This window comes from Halichoeres trimaculatus, unplaced genomic scaffold, assembly GCF_033239565.1.
Source record: "Halichoeres trimaculatus isolate MK-OKI-2021-1 unplaced genomic scaffold, fHalTri1.1 fHalTri1_scaffold_1, whole genome shotgun sequence".
NCBI lineage: Eukaryota > Metazoa > Chordata > Actinopteri > Labriformes > Labridae > Halichoeres > Halichoeres trimaculatus.
Genome location: NW_027437179.1, coordinates 24,257,420 through 24,279,358, shown reverse-complemented (window position 1 = coordinate 24,279,358; position 21,939 = coordinate 24,257,420). Strand labels below are relative to the sequence as shown.

Below are 21,939 nucleotides of genomic sequence, written 5' to 3'. Positions count from 1 at the left end.
CAAAAATGTGTCTAGGGCTGAAAACAGAAACTGAATAGATCAGAACGATCACTGAATATTTCCCATGCTGATTGTTTCTGTGGAAACTGTTCCTAAATGTACTGTTTGTTTTTGTCTCACAGCTCTGAACACAACATGCAACAACATCGACGAGTTCGAGTGTGGAAATGGAGACTGTATAAATTACACTCTCACTTGTGACGGCAGGGCCCACTGCAAAGACAAGTCTGATGAGAAGCAGTCCTACTGTGGTAATTGAGATCTTTGTCACTGAAATACACAAAAGCTGAATTTCTCCTGTTACTGACATATTTAATTTGACTTTGAATCACTTACTGTCTTGTTCACAGCAAACCGTGTGTGTAAGAAGGGATATAGACGGTGTGTGAATGACCGTTGTGTTGGGCACAGCTCGTGGTGCAACGGGCAGGATGACTGTGGAGACAACTCTGATGAAGTCTTCTGTAACAGTGAGTCATGAAACCGGTTTATCTCACCTGCAGACTTCTCAGGTTTTCAAATGAAGACTGACTCAAGTTTCAATCCTTCCCTTCTTCCCTTCAGCCACACTTTGCACAGCTGATCAGTTCCAGTGCAGAGACGGGGGCTGCATCTCAAACTCCAGCAAGTGTAACCAGAAAGTGGACTGTGAGGATGCCAGTGATGAGATGAACTGCAGTAAGTTCAGGGTGATCAGACTGAGTCAGAATGACATCTTCTTCCTTGGCTGAGGTGTTAAATAGTGCTGCTCTCTTTGTTAAGCTGCCACCGACTGCTCCAGCTATTTCCACCTGGGAGTGAAGGGAGTGACATTTCAGAAGTGTGAGTTCACCACACTCTGCTATGCCCCCTCATGGCTGTGTGACGGAGCTAATGACTGTGGAGACTTCTCAGATGAAAGGAACTGCCCAGGTACTTTAGCACATCCTGGAAAACACACAACTTTTGTTTTTACTTCCTCCATTGTAAAAAAATCGAGGCAGTTGTTTCAGAAATAATTTAGAGCAAAGGCTAAAGAGGATGATTTAAAATTAAGTAAAATGAAAAACTTTCCCATCCCTTAAATTGAGGTTTCCATCGATTTCTCACTTTAAATCTCTGTGTTTACATTATCATTGTTTTTCTCTCTCATTTATTCCCCTCTGTCAGGGAGTGGAAAAACAAAGTGCCCAGCGCCTTTCTTTGCCTGTCCGAGTGGTCGTTGTATCCCAATGAGCTGGACCTGTGATAAGGAGAACGACTGTGAGAATGGTGCAGACGAGGCTCACTGTGGTAAGTTTGGATTTACAAATCCTAGACGAGCTGAGCTGCCACAGATTGAAACTATGGTTTTATTTTGCATTTTAAACATTCTTTCTGGGTTTTCCAGATAAATTCTGCTCGGCCTCTCAGTTTGAGTGTGGGAACCATCGCTGCATCCCCAACCGCTGGGTGTGTGACGGAGCTGATGACTGCGGCGACAGCAGTGATGAGGACAGCAAGTGCAGTAAGTGTTGTGTTTATTCAAATGACTGTCAAAATACCTATGATTAAAAAAATATATATTTATACTCAGACTTTGGAGATACTAAAAATATAAAGATTTATGTTTTACTCATTTAAATATCAATTTAACAAGGTGGTATTCCTATTTGGTGCAATGCAATATGGGTGTGCATATTGGCATTTATGCAAAGTGTTTCATAACTTTAACCATCAAGTTTCACTTTTTAAAAAAGAAAAAATCTCTTCAATGTCTGTACACTTTAGAAACCAAAACCTGCAGCCCTGAGGCGTTCCAGTGCCCAGGATCACATGTGTGTATCCCTCAGCGCTGGAAGTGTGACGGAGACAACGACTGCCCTGATGGGGCTGACGAAAGCGTCAAAGCTGGCTGTTGTGAGTTTTCGCTTTGGTTGGATTGGATCAACAATCTAAACACTACATTTAATCGCCCAAAGGGGAATTAGAGAGAAGTGATTCTATTTTGCACCAGATGAGTTGTAAAACTTATTTCCTTCATTCACTCACTTCACTATTTTTATGTCTCAGTGTTCAACAACACCTGCGGCAGCAATGAGTTCATGTGCCAGAACCGGCAGTGTATCCCCAAACACTTTGTGTGTGACCATGACAACGACTGCAGCGATGGCTCAGACGAGTCCCAGGAGTGTGGTGAGTAGAGCCGTGACCCCTTGGTCCTGATGGGACCGCTTTTAAAAAGCTCTCTCCTCCTCGCTCTTGCTTTTAAAAACAACGCTCTTCCATCACCATTGCCATGTTTCTGTGTGCAGAGTACCCGACATGTGGAGCAAATGAGTTCCGCTGTGCCAACGGGCGCTGCCTCATCCAGAGTTCATGGGAGTGTGATGGAGACTTTGACTGCCACGATCAGTCAGACGAAGCCCCAAAGAACCCTCGCTGCACTGGCACAGGTTAGATACACACAGACTTTCCTAATCCTAATACTAATATGGATCAACATTAGAGTGAAATAAATGTTGTTTCCTCTTGTTGCTACTTTTCTTTGTTGTCCTCCTTGAGCATAATGACATAAGAAAGTAAAATGCAGCCAGTCGAAAAGACAAAGAAGACCTCACATACAGAAATAAAAAAGTTAGAAATATATATCACCATTTTTGTTATTATCTTGGTAACCAGAAAGCTTTGTCAATAGCTGTGACTGAAGTAAATCCCTGAAGCAGTGAAATTTTATTGGCTGCACTGGTTGACATTTACTCTTTATTTTCTCCTCATCTCATTTCTTCCTGCTGTGGAATAGAAAAGAAATGCAATGACACAGCATACGCCTGCAATAATGGAAACTGCGTGAACGAGACATTGCTCTGTGACCACAAGGATGACTGCGGCGACGGCTCAGATGAACTGAACTGCTTTATTAACGAGTGTCTGAACAGAAAACTGAGCGGCTGCTCCCAGCTCTGCGAAGACCTAAAGATTGGGTTCAAGGTAAGCGAGCAGAAAATTCCGACTTGAATTTTCCGGAAAGAGATGGAAGTCGAATCTGCCCGCGCTGTGCCCTTTACCTGCTCTGTCTGTGCCTTGCCCCCTCACAGTGCAGGTGTCACCCTGGCTTTCGGCTGAAGGATGATGGGAAGACATGTGTCGACATAGATGAGTGCACAACCACCTATCCCTGCACGCAGCGCTGCATCAACACACACGGCAGCTTCCACTGTCTGTGCGTGGAGGGTTTCAGGCTTAGTCCTGAAAACCCCACCATATGTAAATCCACCTCTGGTAAGAAACATGACAAGATTTATGACTCCCAGGGGGTTTCAAACGTAAATCCACCCAACAGTGATTTCTCTCTCCCTGCAGAGGAGGAACCCTTCCTGATCTTCGCCAACCGTTACTACCTTAGAAAGCTTAATTTGGACGGCTCCAACTATACACTGCTCAAACAGGTGAGACCTGCAGATAGGGTTCTTCCAAGCCGCTTGTAAATCCTGCAAACGATCCTGCAAGGGCTTATCATTGGCCCAGTGTGATGCAGCTTCTGTTCTGTGGCAGGGCTTGAACAATGCTGTGGCTCTGGACTTTGACTACCGACAGCAGATGATTTATTGGACGGATGTTACCACGCAGGGTAGCATGATTCGGCGCATGCTCATCAACGGCAGCGATGTTCAGGTTAGTGTTGGAACATTTCATCAGAGGTGGATAGTGAGTGGTGATGGGGCTGTTTTCATCCCAAAGCTTAAATTGGTTACCTTATCTTGACCTGCTTGTGTGTGTGTGTGTGTGTGTGTGTGTGTGTGTGTGTGTGTGTGTGTGTGTGTGTGTGTGTGTGTGTGTGTGTGTGTGTGTGTGTGTGTGTGTGTGTGTGTGTGTGTGTGTGTGTGTGTGTTGCAAGTCCAGAAAAGTTTACTTTTTAACTTTGAAGCAAGAGATGAAGAGTTTTTCCTGCCTGCTCATTTCATAGGTTCTTCATCGCACATCACTCAGCAACCCTGATGGTCTGGCAGTGGACTGGGTTGGAGGAAACCTGTACTGGTGTGATAAGGGGCGGGATACCATTGAGGTTTCAAAGCTGAATGGAGCGTACCGGACAGTTCTGGTCAACAGTGGCCTGAGGGAGCCTCGTGCAGTAGCTGTGGACGTGCGCTATGGGTAAGAATGTGAACTTCCCTCATATGGGTCTTAAAGCAGAATTTCTATGAGCTCAGGAAAGTTTTTTATCTTGTTAAAATGTCAAATGTGTTTGTCACTAACACCATTAACTCATGAACGGCATGGTGGAAAGCTGCTGTGAGAAGTTTTCTGCTGGTTATGAAACAAAGGAATCAATACTGATGTCTCCACCTGTGTCAGTATTTTATATTATTGTGACTGAAAATGTCGAAAATTTCAAACAAAAGGAATTAGACTGAGAAAGATGTATGCTTTTCTTTACATTTTCAACATCATAGCTTCTTAAGAAGTCACAGGATTGTCAAAAACAGCAGGAGGATTTTTTTATTGAAACAAGAGTGCAGCTGGCCTCACAGTTTAGGCACACCCCATGTAGGTAGGCTATGGTCATAGGTGCAGTGGTAGGTGCTACATGTCTTCCCACTGCACCCCTGAAAAAAAATCAGCAAATGCATGTAGAGGACAATACTAGTGAAGAGATAAGACCTAATGCTTTGTCCAGAGAGGGGTGAAAAATCCATGTGAATCAAAAGTTCCTGAGTTAGACAGTCAGTCCATGGACTTTTTAAAAGAGGTGGACTAAAAAACTTGACTACTTTTCTGGTTTGAAAAACTTCAATTTTTTTATATTTCAGAATCTTTGCTATTTTTTTTCTCTGAATTCTGACTTCAACTTCTGTAAGTTCTGACTCCAGTCTCAGAATTTTGACATTGATTTCTCAAATTTTTGTCTCTAAAGTCAGATTTTTTTTTAAGAAATGTCCATATATATCAAACTGATGGAGACCAAAGGCAAAAAGAATAAACAGAAGATAGTTTATTCATGTGGTTTGATAGAATTTGACTACTTGCAGAAACTGCATTTGAATGTATTTTTAAGGCATTTGAGCCATAGTGCCTTCATGTCTACTCCCTATCTGTGCTGAGTTAGACTGTCTTTCTACTTTAGTACTTGTTCTTCTTTTGACCTTAGTTACCTTTAGGATGTCATGCATCCAGTGGATCTGCTTTATTGGGTCATATTACCAAACTAATGCAGCACTATCCTGACAGGTACTTATACTGGTCAGACTGGGGTGACAGCCCCCACATTGGGAGGATTGGGATGGATGGGTCCAACAGGAGCGTCATTGTAGAGGATAAGATCACCTGGCCCAATGGTCTCACCCTGGACTTTGTCAACGACCGCATCTACTGGGCTGATGCTCGTGAGGACTACATTGCGTTTGCCAGCCTGGATGGGACCAACAGACACACAGGTGACACAGACTGCTAAAACATAACTATCATTCCTTTGTGCACTCTTCCAGCTCTTTTGTCGTCGCTTTTGTTCACACTGCTTTCCCTCCGTAGTCCTAGTTCAAGACATCCCCCACATCTTCGCTATGACTCTGTTTGAGGAGTACATCTACTGGACGGACTGGGAGACAAAGTCAATCAACAGAGCTCACAAAACTCTGGGAATCAACAAAACGGTGCTGATCAGCACCTTGCACAGACCCATGGACGTCCACATTTATCACCCCTACCGCCAACCTGAAGGTAAAACCACATCACCTGTCAGTCATGAACACATGCAAACATTCATCTCTGTTCCTGTCTGATTCAGCTCCTATTCTTCCTCTTCTTCCTCAGTGGCCGGTCACCCCTGTCAAACGGACAATGGAGGCTGCAGTAATCTGTGTCTGCTCTCTCCTGGAGGCGGCTACAAGTGTGCCTGCCCCACAAACTTCTATCTTGCAGCTGATGGCAGACAGTGCTTGTCAAACTGCACTGCAAGCCAGGTGGGATACTTTTCAGCTTGTTCTTTAGTCTTTTACCTCAATAACAACCTGATCAAACTAATTTAATGCATATTGAATGTTTTCTCCTCAGTTTGTCTGCAAAAATGACAAGTGCATTCCATTTTGGTGGAAATGTGACACCGAGGATGACTGTGGGGATCGCTCAGATGAGCCTGCAGACTGCCGTGAGCGATGATTTTAATCTAATAGTCTTGATGACATCTCTAATCTTTTAGAAAGATGTTACTTTTGTTAGTTCTGGTTAATGATGTGCTGTGTGTTGACATTGTAGCTGAGTTTAAATGCCGACCGGGCCAGTTCCAGTGCGGTACAGGTATCTGCACCAACCCAGCCTACATCTGTGATGGAGACAACGACTGCCAAGACAACTCTGATGAGGCTAACTGCGGTAAGCAGAGTGAGACAGTTTTGCATCATTTAAATCCGTCTCTCTGGTGTGCCCAGCATAACCTTATCTCCCTGTTACCCCTGGCTTGTCTGCAGACATCCATGTGTGCCTGCCAAGTCAATTTAAATGTTCTCACCCAAGTCGCTGCATCCCCGGCATCTTCCGCTGCAATGGACAGGACAACTGTGGAGAGGGCGAGGATGAGAAAGACTGCCGTGAGTTTCTGTGCACTTCTAGTTTCTCAGGTTCCTAGTTTCCGTTTCTCGTTGCAGATTTGAGGAGTATAAACACTTTTGTCCGGTGAAAGATATCTCATCATCATCCCGCTATCATCTCCTTAAAGCAAAAGTTTCCTCTTGCATACTTTCCCTTAAATTGTACTGAGCAGATGGGAAATTGATGAAAACTCTCCCCAGAAGATGTTTGCCCGTTTTGACCTTTCCTTTAGGGACACCCTCAGGCCGGATGATGATGCAGAAGATAATTGCCATGACATTTGCTGTGCACATTCATCCTCCACAGAGGGAATATACGTGAACTGTTTTATCGTGCCATCCTGAGGTCAAAATTTACATGTTAGCACCTTTAACGGCAGGGCTGTAGAATAACAAAAACAGCATGTTTATTTTGTAAAGAAGGTCTCAGCACTTGGGTTACATTTGTAGCTTGTGTAATTGTGTGCCTTCAGTATTGATTGAAATACCTGTCTGTTTTTTTTTTCCTTTTATTGCAGCGGAAGTGACATGTGCTCCAAACCAGTTCCAGTGTGCTATCACTAAGCGCTGTATCCCACGGGTGTGGGTGTGTGACAGGGACAATGACTGTGTGGATGGATCTGATGAGCCTGCCAACTGCAGTAAGACACAGCTCTGTGTTGCTGTAAAAACAGGAACAAGAACTATGCCTCATGTAAAGCATGAAAACATTTGAAGACCCACCCAGCTCTTCAGTCGTACACTAACCAAAAATCACCCAAAGAGGAGCTATTTCTCAGTTCTGCATTTACACTGATCACGGGTAAAGTTTACAGCGCTGGTCACAAACGAATCAGCCCAGATATTGGGGAGCAATACAGTTTTATAACAGCTTCTACAGAGGTTGAGTTAAACTAAAAACCAGAGAGTAATCAGCTAAAAAACATGACTGACACCACTGTCTCAACCCACAGCTGGTGTCAGTTTTCAGAGATATGTGCTCTCGTAGTGTGTGACTGTTGAATCAGAGCATGGAGTCAGGAGTTTACAAGGTCGGAGAGACCCCACAGACAAAAGCTGGAGACAGAAGCTATTCTTCTATCTGCCAGATAAACATACATCAACCCTGAACTCAGCATATGACTAGATTAAAATGCTAAACTATGTCAATTATTACAAAAAATATAAAACACTAATTGTGTTAAACCAAGGCTTTGGAGATCAAACGTTACAATGCTCTTCGATGTGATAAATCTTTTTGTTTGTAGCTCAAATGACGTGTGGGGTGGATGAGTTCCGCTGTAAGGACTCAGGCCGATGCATACCAGCACGCTGGAAATGTGACGGGGAGGACGACTGTGGAGACGCTTCAGATGAACCCAAGGAGGAGTGTGGTAAGGACAGAGTGCTGCTTGGAGAAAAAACGGAAACTGGAAACACAGGGTGTCCGCTGGGTCTTAAAAAGTATTAAGAGTTGATAAATCAATTGTGGGAAAATTAAGGCCCTTAAAAAGTATTAAAAAGTCTTAATCGTAATGTTAAGAGGTATTAAATTTTATTGGTATTCAAGCTTTGACTCCAAAAGTATCCATGAATATTTATTTTCCTCCTTGCGACTGTTACCAACTCACCTGACACGACAGACAGACAATTCCACATATCCGCCACAGAAATAGTCCATCTGGTTTGAAAATGTTTTCAGGGTCTGAACTCTCAAAAATAACCACACCTGGTGATTGGACGATCATTCTGCTCGTCACACTCATCACAGACCAGCGTGAGGATCTGGAAAAAGCTTTAGCATCTCAAAATATTTCACTCTAGATTATAAGAGTTTCTCAAGCCTCCTGAAAAAAATTCTCGGACTTTTGATGACCTGGGATTTTGGATTCTTACGATTTAGAGAAGGCTTCCCCCAGTTTCCCCTGATCTCAGTTGTTTTGGAACAAATTTTCTTTGTTAAAATCACCTTTTTACTGGATACAACGCAATGAGATAAGGTATTTACCATTACAGTTATGAAGCGCTGTTGTTTGAGACGTGACAACAAGCAAAGTTGCAATTTTGTGAGGTGCGGGGTATATGTATCGATAGCAGCCTAACATATCCGTAGGCTAATGTGACAACAAACTCAGTTCATACAGTAGTTTAGTAGCCATCCATATGTATTTTATGCAAGTTGGCCTTAAATAACTGTTGTATGTTGTGGTAATGGGAATGTCAATTAACCTGCCTTTAGTTTCATTTATTCTTTCAAGCTTTATTCTTTCACAGATTACCTAATATATGTTAAAATGAAAACTACAATCATCAAAGATTGGTTGCTTACAACAGCTTAAAGCCACGATAAGGTCTTAAGACTTTTGAAAGGTTTTTAAAAAAAGTCTTAAAAAGTTATTGAATTTAAACTCAGGATTTCAGCATATACCCTGAAACAGTGCCATTTCTGTGCTTACTGTTTCTGTTTGATGCTCAGATGAAAGGACATGTGAGCCATACCAGTTCCGCTGTAAGAACAACCGCTGTGTGCCAGGGCGCTGGCAGTGTGACTACGACAATGACTGCGGGGATAACTCTGATGAAGACAAGTGTGGTATGTTCCCTCTGTTTTTCTCACACAAAACTATCACTGTCCATCTGAAAAGCACGATGTCAGATTTAGATACACAATGTCCACATGCAATGGAGTCAGAGTGGTAAGCTTTGTATCAACTGTGTCACCTGTATCACTGTGTGTTCATCTGTTAAGACTTTATTTCTTTTTGCGTTAATTGGTTCTATCATCTGCACATCTCACATCATCTCATGTCTATTTTGCATTTCACACTGGCCTGTTGATGTGAGCCAGAGGTAGGTGTTTTCACAGTTTCAGCTCCAACATCCACAACCTCAGCTTACGCAGTCCTCCCCATGTTCCCAGCTTGTCTTCTGTTCCGTTTCTTTCCTTCGAAATCCCACTAGCTCCTCCGCTATCCTGCAGTCTGTTGTACCATCCCCACCTCTGTTCCCCATGAGTCAGTCCTGTGGTATGAATAATCAATCTCCTTTTGCTCTTATATTTATGCCTTCAGCACAGCATCATGTGTTCTTTTAGCAGTCAGCTCTATTCCCCCTTTTCTCTTCTCTTTTCCTTTCCCTTCCACCTCTCCTTTCTCCCTGCCTTAACTTTCCACGCTTGTCTTCTAAGCTGTCTTCTCTCTGTCCTCAGTGCCTCGTCAATGCTCAGAGAGTGAGTTTTCCTGCACAAACGGCCGCTGCATTGCTGGGCGCTGGAAGTGCGATGGGGACCACGATTGTGCCGACGGGTCTGATGAGGTATCACTCAACCGTTTCCTCCCTGATGAACCATCTGCTTTGAATTTGACACACTGGGGGCACTAACAGAATAATAATGTGTTTCTGATCCAGAACGGCTGTGATGTGAAATGTGACAGTGATCAGTTCCAGTGCAAAAACGGCCATTGCATCCCCATCCGCTGGAGGTGTGATGCTGATGCTGACTGCGTGGATGGCAGCGATGAGGAGAAATGTGACAGTGGTGGTAAGAGGAAAAATGAGAGGAAGGAAAAAAAGCTAACAGTGTTATGCTGAGGAATGTGATGAACTTAACACTTGATTATAATGCAGAAGTCATTCCTTTCTCATCTCTCACTGTAATTTTCAGTGGGTAGACACTGCCCCCTGGATGAGTTCCAGTGTAACAACACTCTGTGTAAACCTCTGGGTTGGAAGTGTGATGGTGAGGACGACTGTGGCGACAACTCGGATGAGAATTCAGAGGAGTGTGGTGAGAATCCATTTGTTGAAAACTTCCCCTGCTCTCGAGGTCCCTGAGGATTGATCTAACACTTGATCGAACTCTGATTTGTGTCATTTTTCTTTTTTACTCCTGTCTTTTAGCTAAATTCCAGTGCCCACCTACAAGGCAGTTCCGTTGTCGCAATGATCGGGTGTGTCTGCCATTATCAAAACGCTGCGATGGTGTCAACAACTGTGGCGATAACAGCGATGAAGTCAACTGCCGTGAGTTTGTTTGTTAAAATGACAATTTGACACATTTTTTTGAAGCTGCATTTAGATGCTCTCTGCACTCTCAATGATGTTTAATGATGATGTTCGCACAAGCTTTAACCTCCCTTTGACCTCTGTACTCCTCCAGAGCTCCCTCCTTCTACACCAATATGTCAGAAAGATGAATTCAAGTGCTCCAATGGCCGTTGCATCAGCTCCGTGCTTCGCTGCAACTACTTCAACGACTGTGAGGACTACGGCTCTGATGAAGTCAACTGCAATAAGAAAGGTGTGTTGTGCATCAGTGTGGCTGTTTGAATTATAGTGTACTCAGTGTGATCACAAGTGTGACAGCATGTTGATCTGCCTGCTCGCAGACACCGTGCTGAATGACTGTCGCAGCAACAGGACAGTTTGTGGAGATGGGGATGAAGCTCACTGCGTGGTGAATGGCACAGACTCTTTCTGTTCCTGCAAACCCGGCTTCGAGTCCAATGGAAGAAACAGATGTGCAGGTACATTTCAGTGCTGCTTTGTGAACTATTTTGCTTGTTGATAACTGAGATTGTTGAAGTGAGTACACTCATCATGTGGCCTTGGGATGTTTCACAGATAAGAACGAGTGTAAGCAGTTTGGAATCTGTTCCCACATCTGCAACAACACCAAGGGTTCCCACAAGTGCAGCTGCCACAAGTACTTTATCAGAATCAACGACACCTGCAAGGCTGATGGTGGGTACCTCTGCCACAAGTGGCATATGTTCCCCTTTTTATGTATGTTAATGTATGTATATACATCAACATGCAGTATAGAGGGTATGCACGTGATGTCACAGCAAGTGGAAGTCACTGCGGTTTCGCCCACTGAGTGGAAGAAAGAGGGAGATGAGAGCAGTGTTGGCTTAAATACCGTCTAAACTCCTAAACAAAATTAAAAAAATGGGGAAGAGCTGCGTGATGATTGAACGAACATGTTTGAAAAGCAGTCAGAGCTTTCTTTTGACAGGCTACTGAAAGACAAAGAGAAGAGAAACTGATGGATCACTGCAATTTATAGAGACAATCCAGGCAACGATCGCTGGATTTGCAGTCCCCATTTTGTGTCACTTAGGGTTAATTTATGCTGTATTTTGGGGTTAAATCATGCCTTAAATTACAAAATCTCCAAATGTGGGCATTTTTCATTCAGCTTTATTTTTCATCACTGAAACATTTTTGTCTTAGTGTGATTATGAACCTTGTGCTCAACATGATTTGTAAACTAACTTAAGCTGAGGCTAACCCAGGTTTCCAAGTAAGGGGGAACTCCACCGCAAGCAGATGTAGCTGTGTTGTACAACATAGCTAACCTTCCCATGAACTGAGGTTTACATCAGGCTCTCTGCTTGAACTTAAATACATTTTTTCTGGACTCACCAACCTCTAACTTTAGGTGTTGAAAATTAAAACTAACCCAACATGGGGTAAAGGCTTCAGTTCCCTGTCTATCCTCTGGAGGCTTTTTGAAAATTTCAGGAGTCCCCATCAGATTGTGCAGATAATGAACCTCTTGTCACTGAATTTTCAAACCTGCCGTCATTCTTCATATCATCCTGCTCTTCATCCTCAGCTCCGAGACAAGTGCTCTACATCGCTGATGACAATGAGATCCGCAGCCTGGACCCCTCCATGCCTAACTGGCGCTATGAGCAGATCTTCCAGGGCGATGCCAATGTGCGCATTGATGCCATGGACCTGCACGTCAAGACCAACCGCATTTACTGGACAAACTGGCACACAGGACGAATTTCCTCCTATGAACTGCCACCCTCATCCTCTTCCCCAAACAACAACCGTAACCGCCGTCAAAGTGACTCAAGGGTCACAAATGTTGAGGTGAGCACGTAAACAAAATGAGCTCCAAAGAAGCTAATGTGTCTCAAGTGTGAAGCTCTAATTGCTGTTTTTATGTTTACTTATTATGTCTGTATATTTTCAGATCCCTGATCTGAAGATGCCTCGAGGCATTGCGGTGGACTGGGTTGCTGGGAACTTGTACTGGACTGACTCTGGTCGAGACGTCATTGAGGTGGCTCAGCTGAGTGGAGGTCGCCATCGCAAAACTCTCATCTCAGGCATGATAGATGAGCCTTACGCCATTGTAGTTGACCCCGTGAGAGGGTAAGAGGATCAAGGATCATGGAAGACTAAGAGCTAGTGACATCAGCAAATTTAACTACTTGTAAAATTTAACAGTATGCAAATAAATGGTTTTAACAGCACTGATTCATGTAGCTTTTCATAACGTCTTTCTTTAGGAAAATGTACTGGGCAGACTGGGGGAACCATCCGAAGATCGAGACAGCTGCAATGGATGGAACCATGAGAGAGACGCTGGTGGAAGAAAACATCCAGTGGCCAACTGGTAAAACATACAAATACAAAAAAAAAAAAAACCACACATAAAGAGTTAAAGTTCTTAATGTTCTGAAGCTTTTCTTGTGCTGGTCTTGAACATTATAGGTCTTGCTGTGGACTACTTCAATGAGCGTTTGTACTGGGCTGACGCTAAACTCTCCCAGATCTGCAGTGTGAGGCTGAACGGCAGCGATGCAGTGGTGGCGGTTAACAGCTTTAAGAACAGTTGAGTGGTATATCCAGGGGGTCCTGGACACGGACTACAAATTTTGACTTCTTAGAGAATAATTTGAGCCAAGCATCTAAAAAATAAAGCCCAGCAATGAACTTTCAAATGAACATGAGAGGGATATTTTTTAATAAACCAGCACAGAGCATTGTTTTCTTAATGTGATTTTATGTTTTTTTTTTATGCAGAGCTCCAACACCCATTCAGCATTGATGTATTTGAGGACTTCATCTATGGTGTCACCTACTCCAACAACTATGTTTTCCGAGTGAATAAATTTGGTAAAGGTCCGGTTGAGAACCTGACCACTGGGATGAACCACGCCACAGATATAGTTCTCTACCACCGCTATAAGCAGCCTGAGAGTAAGTAAAACATCCAGTGAGAGCTAAAAGAAAGGAAAACAGCAGGTGGATAGTTTTTTCTTCATTTAAAGTACCTTTCTCTTTCTTCCCCAGTGACTAATCCATGCGACAGGAAGAAATGTGAATGGCTTTGTCTGCTGAGCCCCAGTGGACCTGTCTGCATCTGTCCCAATGGACGCACACTGGACAACGGCACATGTGTGGAGCTGCCCCCTCCCACACTGTCACCTATCTGTGAGTAAACACAGGTTTCAACCTTCAAAATACACCCAGGTGCTGGTCTTTAAAACCAGTCTGAATGACTGAAACAACGTGTCGTCCACAGCTCCACCCAGTGGTCCCTGCTTGGTACAGTGTATGAATGGTGGCAGCTGTTTCCTGAATGCTCACAAACAGCCCAAGTGCCGCTGCCAGCCAAACTATGGAGGAGATCGATGTGAGATTGATCAGTGTAGGGACTACTGCAAGAATGGAGGCACATGCACACCCTCCCCCACAGGTAAGAAGAGGAGGACCAGGTTTTTTCCTCTTTAGACAATCTAATATTTGCCGATCATGAAGGTGTTATTATAGTTGGAGACATTCACATGTTGGTTTCTGCATGGCTCATGATTTCTCTCTTGAACTCCTGCTGAGCCTCTATCTGCTTACACCATACATATTTCTGTTCCCCCATAGGCTCTCCTACCTGTCGATGCCTGATAGGTTTCACAGGACCAAACTGTAACCTGGACACATGTGGGGATTACTGCAAGAACGATGGCAACTGCTCAGTCAGCCCCGGAAACCAGCCCATCTGCCGCTGTCCTGCTGAATTCCAGGGTGACCAGTGCCAATACAGTGAGTGTTTTTGCTGTCCCACTAAAGTCTGACTAATGTATCATGCAACATGCAACATGCCGTCTAATAAGTGAAAACTCTAATCAAGTTGCTTTTAATGAATGTGAAGCATCAGCATTTCTCTTTTGTGTTTCTGTGTGTTTGTGTGAGCAGGGGGCTGTGAAGGCTACTGCCTGAACAAAGGAACATGTCTGCAGAGAGAAGATGGCTCCAAACTGTGCCGCTGCCTGCCTCAGTTCAGTGGCAGCAAGTGTGAGATTGACAAGTGTCACTACTGTCGAGATGGAGAATGTATACCCAGCAGCAGTTTTATGTCTGCAGGAGATTTTACCTGCCGGTAGGAGCACACACAGGAACACACAAACAAATCTGGATGTGTCATTTTTCTTTTTTATATCAACTAAATCTTTTTTCTGTCTCCTGAAGATGCTCAAATGGTAGAATTCAACCGAGCTGTTACACATGTGATACAAATGAGTACTGTGCAAACGGGCAGTGCTCTATCAACACATTAACCCGGCTCCCAGAGTGCAGGTGAGGAGAAAAGTTTTCTTCAGTGACTCGTAATATTTATTGTAGTTAAGTTTTGGTTTTGTCAGCATAGAATGCTCAAATCTGTATTAATCTAGTTTATTTTATGCATATTTTTATGTCTGTGAAGATGTCCACCTGGTTGGTCGGGGCATCGCTGTGAGTCTGTGGCCAGCATCGATGTTGAACCGGGTTCAGGTGGACGTAAGTAAACTGTTTAATGACATCAATAACAGACATTTCTTCTTTTTAAAGACTAATGAGGACTTTGATACAAATCATGTATTTGTGTGTGTTTGTAGGAACAGCCTCCATAGTGATCCCAGTGCTGCTGCTGTTGCTGTTGGTTCTGCTGGCAGCTGGAGCGCTGTTCTGGTACAGAAAAAGGATCAGAGGGTGAGTTTCAGCATCACATTTAAAAAAAAACTGCAGTCAAGAAGAATTCTTTTTGCCTTTTGATTCCCTTCTTCTTTTCCTTCCTTCCTTTCTGCTTCCTCTTTGCTCTCTCCCTCTCCTCCCTGTAATGGCATCTCCTCTGCTCCATAGGTCTAGTCGATCCGGCAAAACCGGCTCCAGACGCTTGCGGTAACTTTTGCCAGGGTTACTCTCTCCTTCTTTCCACAACCTCATTCAATTCTGCATCCTTATGCTCTCTTTCTGTCTCTGTCTCTCTCCCTCTCTCTGTTTCTGTCTTTACCCATAAGTCTTGATTGCTGTGCAGTGTTTGGTCCTGTGGTGAATGTTGCACCATTCTCTCAGTTCATGGGAACTGTAGTTCATCCTGCTCCTCCCAGAGTCTCCTCTGTCCAGTGGCCCTCTCCAGGGCTGCTGCTGTGCGGATCTATTGAACAGATGCATTAAATAGATCTGTCTATGCACTTACTGGTTCCGTAAATGTGCCATAGTGTCGCCCATTTTATCGTGCCATATTTTACTTCCTGTTTTGTGCTGTGGTTTGTATTGTGAAAGTGTGGTAGAAATGAAAATTGTAACAACATTCTTTCAAGCTCAGATTGAAGAATGCATTGTGAAAAACCCAGCATTTACTCAGGGGCTGATACCATTGTCAGTGTTAACAGCTTAGATGATCTATTGTGGATTTATTTTGGAAAGTGTGTTACATGAACAAAATGATCCAGGTTCACCGTTTATGTTATGGGTTACATGAATGCTGGTTTTGTATTCTGTGCCGTGGCTTTCTTTTCTCAGCCTGGATAGTGGTGAGAGTCATGTGATGCCTCTTCGCTCTCTATATAATGTGGCTGTGTCCCTGCTTGCCCTTTTTTGGCTCATTCAAACCTGTTAGAGACAAAATTTTGAACTCTATTTTTGATATCACCATGCAGGGCGAAGGGCTTCCAGCACCAGAGGATGACCAACGGGGCAATGAATGTTGAGATTGGAAATCCAGCCTACAAGATCTATGAGGGAGAGCCTGATGATGATGCAGGAGAGCTGCTAGATGTAGACTTCACGCTGGACCCAGACAAGGTGAGTGCATTATAACAATATGTACACAATCATCAGTGGTTCTGTAGATATTAATTACTGAAATTCACTTTTTGTTCACCCCTCCCCAGCCCACCAATTTTACAAACCCAGTATATGCCACTCTGTATATGGGAGCTCAGAACAGTCGCAACTCTCTGGCCAGCACAGACGAGAAGAAGGAGCTGCTATCACGTGGAGACGAGGAGCCCCTCGTGGACCCCCTGGCATAGACTGTCCATAGGCCTGACTCACGATATTCCAAACACACCCTTCTTCTTGCCTTTTAAAAAAGAAAAAAAAGAAAAAAAATCTTCAAAAAGTGTAAGAGAAAACTGATAAAAAGTGTGAACACTGTATAAAATGTACAAAAATGAAGGACTACTTTTGTATGTGATTGCAGTATTATATTTTGTTCTTTTGAGATTCCTCTGGTCAAAAATGAATAACATTTTCTATAAGAGATTTTTAATTTACTCTCTGTCCCTTACCCTTTACCTAAATAGCCACTACCTCTGTGCAAAATGAAATGGAAACAAGAAAAATCAGAAGAAAAGATGCTATCATTGGAGCAATTTTAATTTTTTATTTTTGTATGAATTGTATAGAAAAGAAAAAAACATTGTTCCATTTCACCAGTGCCAACTGTTTGTTGTTTGTGTTGACTTTGAGTGGGGAAGGTAAAACTCAAAGATTTCTAAATCGGTACATATGATGTCTCGCTGGGTGTCTTAGCGAGATTGTGTGAGACAGATTTGTGATAGCACCGTTTGTGTATAGCACATGTACAATGTCAATACCAGATGGCAACTACAGTATTTCCACATATTTTTTTTTCCTCAGAGAACAATGTTCATCTAATGATTGTGTTGTCTTCCTTGCACAGGCTATATACTTCATGGTATAGTGTAAACTGAAGGCTTTATACTGCAAGGTGTATAACAGGCATGTTTGTTTGAATCACCGTGTATGACAGGTTGAAGCTCGTGACGTGAGAGGATGAGTGATGTTTCAGTCTGAGACTGCAGAAAGTGAGGAAGTGGATCATGGGTCAAAACATTCCGGGCAGGGTGGTGGGTAGAGATTACAAACGTAGAGATGATAAGAGATGATACTTTTGGAAAGTGATGAAAACAGAAGAGTTGCTTCAGTTTTAAGTCTAATATTGAGTCTGCGGTTAGTTTCTGACAGGAAGTTGTCTGCAGTTACGGTAAAAACTGAAGGAAATGTGATCAACATTGGACTTTTTTGGTTGTCTTTTATTTCTCCTGTCCATTTCTTTGTGAAGACCAGATGACATCTGACTTTGTGAGCAGTTCTATCTTTCTACCTGTAGAGGGAAGTGTCTGTTTGTTCACAGTTTCGTAATGACTCAGTCTTAAGTGCATTATGTTCATTCTTTGCCGTTTCTCTGCTCTTTCTAATCTCTTTCTCTCCTCTGTGCCCTGCTGCTGCTAATGCTACCATTCTGGTTGCTCTGACACGTCCTTACGCTCAGCCTCTGTCCCAAAATGCTGCTTCTGTCAAAAATGTGTCAGCCATATCTTAATGCATGTGAAAAGTAACACCAATCTCTGATATAACTACAGTAACAAGTTTTTATTTTGCTTACCTGTCAGCAAGTGTTATTTTACGCTGTTGTATATGTTTTGTCTTTAATTGAGAGATAAGTACAATCATTTTATCAAAAGAACATTTTTGCTAAATCATACATGCATTTTCAAAATTGTTTTTTTCCTGATTAGTCCTTGTTTTGTTTTTTAATGAAAAATGACACATAGCTTTTATAGTACACAATGCATGGAGGCTCAGTCTTTCTTCTGGAAAGAGAATAATGTTTAATTTTTGCTGGAGTACTTTACAAACTAAATAACAGATATTGTTATAAATAAAATTTTAAAAATTGTACAGAAAACAAAACAGTTTGCTTTGTATTTTTTCCACATTTGCTGATTAGTAGATGAAAATTTAGGAGGCCATAATCATTTAAACATGCAAATATAGCGTGTGAATACAACGTTCAATCAGTGTATCTTAATATCATCCTTTTACTTTTAGAAACTCAATCATTTAAAATGAAAAACACAAAAAAAATTCAAAGAAAAATTTGATTGATCTGTAAAGATAGTACATCATGCTTAAACACAACTTCCAAACCCAGGAAGACTAAAGAAAAGCCTGGAAGAGAAGCCTGGACAGAGTCATATCACATAGACTCTGTTGAGTGTTTGGGGAGGTGTTGTGACATATTCTCAGCTTTCACTCGATGCCTTTGGCCTTTAGCTCCTCCTTGACTCTGCTCAGGTAGTGAGGATCAGGATACCCAAAACTGTTCAAAGAGAGAATAAGTTAGTGTCTAACATTTCAGTGCAACCAACATTTTTACCATAACACAGATGAAATGAAAACAATAAAGATTTAGCTGCTGTACCCTGTTGTTCCTCCTGTCATCGAGGTTTTGTGGTGAATGTCGTTCCAGGTCACCTGATTTTCAGCCCCAGTTGTTCTTGAGGTACCAACAGTGAAAATGAGCTTCTGATTAAAAGCTTTCTCTAACAGGTGCAGCACTTCTCTGCCCTCTTTGTTGTCTGGCAGGAATGCTGTTCTTGTGGTACCGTGGTAGTACTTCCCAGGATCTGGATGATTTTCCTGCAGAGGAGTGACACATCAGCAAAAACTGACATTTCTAAAAGAAATGAAGCATTACGAAACTGAATTATTCTTCAGGAATTTACCGTCTGTATTCCACTTGGAATATTGTAGGTGATGACTAAATGGCCACAGTTTGGAAATCCTTGGAGGGACTGGCCACAAGACCTCCATGTCATCGATCCAGGAGGCTGGTTTCCCTCTATCTTTCCATAGACATGTTTGCACACAGGACACATTGGTCCCATACTTTTCTTTGATTGTTCCAGGCATTCCTGACAAAACTCATGTTTGCAGTTGAGCTGAGTCTTCTTCAAGATTGTATCCATGCATATAGGACAGGTTTCTTCTTTGTTGTCACCTGCTGTGGCTCCCTCACCCTTGGATGCATCAGGGTAGTGTATGTTGTATCCTGGTTTGCTGTCTGACTCAGTTCCACCAGAGGCCCCCTTTGACTCATCAACATCGCCTAATTTCATCAAAGAGCCATTGAATCCTGCAGCACCATGAGGCTGGTTGAAGTTAAAAGGGGATGTGGCAATCTTTTGGTACAGATGAAGAAGAGCTCTGAGAGCATGGCTCTCCATTGACACATTCCCTCCAAATCTTTTGTAGGAAGTTTTGATTTCAACTTTACCACGACTCATCTCTGACATTTTGATGTTTACTCCAAATTTTGCTTCGATATTCTTCAGTTCCTGATGGAAGGAAGTCTTCATCAGTTTCCAGTGGTTTTCTTCAAAGATGAGCCCAGTGGTGAGAAAAGGATCATTGATGCTCATGTCAATGTTAGGTGGTGAGTCTTGAGGGGTCGGGGTCACTGTGGACTCATCAGCAGAGAGGTTGTTATCTGTTATCTTCAGCGACTTTTTGATAACATCTTGACTCTGACTTGGCCCACATATGGCAATCTCTTCTGAAGACAAAGTAAGCATAAGCTTGCTCTCCTTTGTCAGGATGATTCGCAGAGCATCCATGAGCTCTAAGGGATTTCTGTTCTTCAGAGTGGAGTCTGAACCACTGTACTCAACCTTCTGGACAAGATCAGTGAACTCACCTAGAGCTTTTACTGGGCTTCCAGCTTCCTTGGCAGCTGAAAAAGCCACATGTGTGTTTGCTGTCATGGTGACTCCATTCTTTTTCACAATGTAATCGATCTCTTTCTTGTACATGTTGTTCAAATACATGAATTGGCTCACTGGGAGTATACCGGTTTCTGTTTTTTCACCTGCTGCTGGACTGCTGGAACTATTTTGTTTGACATGTTGCTCCTGCAATAAATACAGATACATTTTTACCTCTTAACGATTTTGATCTTGAATGTTATTAATAAACACTGTTTAATGACATTTTACACACATCTTGTGACTTTGACCCAGATGAAGAGGGAGGAGTATTTGATGTATCGGCTGCACTTGGTGTTTCTGGCTGTGGAGGGACATTTGTAGTCATGTCATCCTTTTGTTCCACCAGTTGTCCAGCTCCCTAGACACAAATACAGAGAATTAATTAAACTTAATTAGAGTGATTCACTCTCAATTCCCAACTGCACTTAACATACGTTTTGGGGTTCTGGAGCATTGTCTGTCATCTGTGTCTCTGACTCTGGCGAACTTAGAGTAACACTCAGGATTGTGACGGTTTTCTTATCTTTGATTGTCAGTGTTTTTCCACACAGATCCAGAAGAATCTTCAAGTCTGGAATAAAAAAAACAGACACAAAAGAAGAATCAACCCACCTTAGAAAGAAGTTGCAGTATTGTTCTTAGTATTCAAACCAACAAACTAACAAAATGATCCTAGAAAGCATTTGTTTACAGTTGATCCTGTAATGACAGACTTGCAATTCAATTATCACTTTGGTATTGAGTCATACTGCACCTGGAGCAGGCTCGATCTTTATCTTCGCCTTTCCATTTTTCGGATCGTCTGTGACATCACAGTTTCCTTTGAATGCTCTGGATGCCCATGTCTGAACAGCCATCTCCAGCTTTTCACGGCATTTCTGTGGTGGAGGACTCTCAAACCACCTAAAGGATACGGTGACTTCAACTTCGTCTTTGGTCTGTGGTAAAACAAACTTTGGGGACATGTTAGAGTCAATGACACTTTAAAACCAAACAAGCTAAAAATGCTCCGTATCAAATAGCTGATGTAAATAAACTAAATTTGGTAGCGTAAAGACTGATAATAAAAGACGGACTACACCATTGCTGTGTGACAATGTATTGAAAGAACCTCTGTGACAATTAGGAACAGCACAGACAGCCTCAGTGCAGCAGAGAGCAACAGGAAGCTGTCATAACTTGGCCCTAACACAGACCTGAAGTATTACTTTATACTTTCACTTTGACGAAGGCAATGCACGAAAAACAAATACAACCTACCACTGCATTGGGGTCACCAGAAGTTTCTTGTGATGGGGTCCACTGTTATGAGACACAATAAGATGTTTAAAATGAATAAAATCGCTTCAGCAAATAAAATTTTTAACCGTCATTCTGCTGTTTGGGATACACTTACCTCCATTTCTTCGTCACCGCCTGACATGTTGACAGTCACTGTAACACAAATACAATGTCAGTGAAATAAAACGATCCTGTGTAAGTGAATTGTCTTATAGAAATCTGCTTTTAAAATTCGATGAAACACCAACGAAGAAGTGAAAGCAATGGCTGGATTTACGGTTATAGGACAGGCCGATACAAACTTCTAAAGGATACTTCGCTTTACAATTTCTTAAATCAAACATGTTTGACTCGACAATGCACCGAACATATTCTGACAGCTTTATCGAATCATATAAAAACTTACGAATGAACAGAAATGGTTGTATGACGTTCTTACCTTCACCAGGCTTTAACCGCTGTCTGTAAACGCTGACTCTTCCGCTGAAATGAAAGCGAAA

The 21,939-nt window shown here is 42.6% G+C and overlaps 2 protein-coding genes across 3 annotated transcripts in view; one reads left to right on the top strand and one right to left on the bottom strand.

Moving 5' to 3' along the window:
• Positions 1-17,314, top strand: part of LOC141788454 (low-density lipoprotein receptor-related protein 1-like) — a 103,660-nt gene extending 86,346 nt beyond the window's left edge. Inside the window, exons 46-90 of one of the 2 annotated variants that reach the window (XM_074667337.1) lie at positions 123-251; positions 351-470; positions 565-678; positions 763-912; positions 1,150-1,272; positions 1,370-1,486; positions 1,750-1,878; positions 2,032-2,154; positions 2,274-2,414; positions 2,762-2,949; positions 3,057-3,240; positions 3,322-3,407; positions 3,514-3,633; positions 3,926-4,113; positions 5,188-5,393; positions 5,488-5,676; positions 5,770-5,918; positions 6,010-6,103; positions 6,211-6,327; positions 6,423-6,542; positions 7,061-7,183; positions 7,790-7,915; positions 8,998-9,114; positions 9,730-9,836; positions 9,930-10,062; positions 10,186-10,308; positions 10,422-10,544; positions 10,681-10,821; positions 10,910-11,047; positions 11,145-11,264; positions 12,142-12,407; positions 12,511-12,692; positions 12,830-12,936; positions 13,035-13,154; positions 13,347-13,523; positions 13,617-13,757; positions 13,849-14,022; positions 14,202-14,363; positions 14,517-14,700; positions 14,790-14,897; positions 15,025-15,098; positions 15,197-15,290; positions 15,441-15,479; positions 16,241-16,385; positions 16,475-17,314. In XM_074667337.1, the coding sequence (XP_074523438.1) occupies positions 123-251; positions 351-470; positions 565-678; positions 763-912; positions 1,150-1,272; positions 1,370-1,486; positions 1,750-1,878; positions 2,032-2,154; positions 2,274-2,414; positions 2,762-2,949; positions 3,057-3,240; positions 3,322-3,407; positions 3,514-3,633; positions 3,926-4,113; positions 5,188-5,393; positions 5,488-5,676; positions 5,770-5,918; positions 6,010-6,103; positions 6,211-6,327; positions 6,423-6,542; positions 7,061-7,183; positions 7,790-7,915; positions 8,998-9,114; positions 9,730-9,836; positions 9,930-10,062; positions 10,186-10,308; positions 10,422-10,544; positions 10,681-10,821; positions 10,910-11,047; positions 11,145-11,264; positions 12,142-12,407; positions 12,511-12,692; positions 12,830-12,936; positions 13,035-13,154; positions 13,347-13,523; positions 13,617-13,757; positions 13,849-14,022; positions 14,202-14,363; positions 14,517-14,700; positions 14,790-14,897; positions 15,025-15,098; positions 15,197-15,290; positions 15,441-15,479; positions 16,241-16,385; positions 16,475-16,615 (6,152 nt within the window). In that variant the 3' untranslated portion in view covers positions 16,616-17,314. The remainder of the gene's footprint in view (positions 1-122; positions 252-350; positions 471-564; positions 679-762; positions 913-1,149; positions 1,273-1,369; positions 1,487-1,749; positions 1,879-2,031; positions 2,155-2,273; positions 2,415-2,761; positions 2,950-3,056; positions 3,241-3,321; positions 3,408-3,513; positions 3,634-3,925; positions 4,114-5,187; positions 5,394-5,487; positions 5,677-5,769; positions 5,919-6,009; positions 6,104-6,210; positions 6,328-6,422; positions 6,543-7,060; positions 7,184-7,789; positions 7,916-8,997; positions 9,115-9,729; positions 9,837-9,929; positions 10,063-10,185; positions 10,309-10,421; positions 10,545-10,680; positions 10,822-10,909; positions 11,048-11,144; positions 11,265-12,141; positions 12,408-12,510; positions 12,693-12,829; positions 12,937-13,034; positions 13,155-13,346; positions 13,524-13,616; positions 13,758-13,848; positions 14,023-14,201; positions 14,364-14,516; positions 14,701-14,789; positions 14,898-15,024; positions 15,099-15,196; positions 15,291-15,440; positions 15,480-16,240; positions 16,386-16,474) is intronic. The other variant, XM_074667338.1, reaches the window with a different exon arrangement.
• Positions 17,315-18,272: 958 nt separating this feature from the next.
• On the bottom strand, positions 18,273-21,939 carry dtx3lb.2 (deltex E3 ubiquitin ligase 3L b, tandem duplicate 2). Its single transcript, XM_074667339.1, has 9 exons — positions 21,879-21,939; positions 21,555-21,592; positions 21,419-21,460; positions 20,913-21,096; positions 20,593-20,729; positions 20,391-20,516; positions 19,118-20,302; positions 18,814-19,031; positions 18,273-18,711 (listed from the first exon to the last, which is right to left on the bottom strand). The coding sequence occupies exons 2-9, from the start codon at positions 21,579-21,581 to the stop codon at positions 18,642-18,644; spliced, it is 1,989 nt and encodes a 662-aa protein (XP_074523440.1). The 5' UTR covers positions 21,582-21,592; positions 21,879-21,939; the 3' UTR covers positions 18,273-18,641.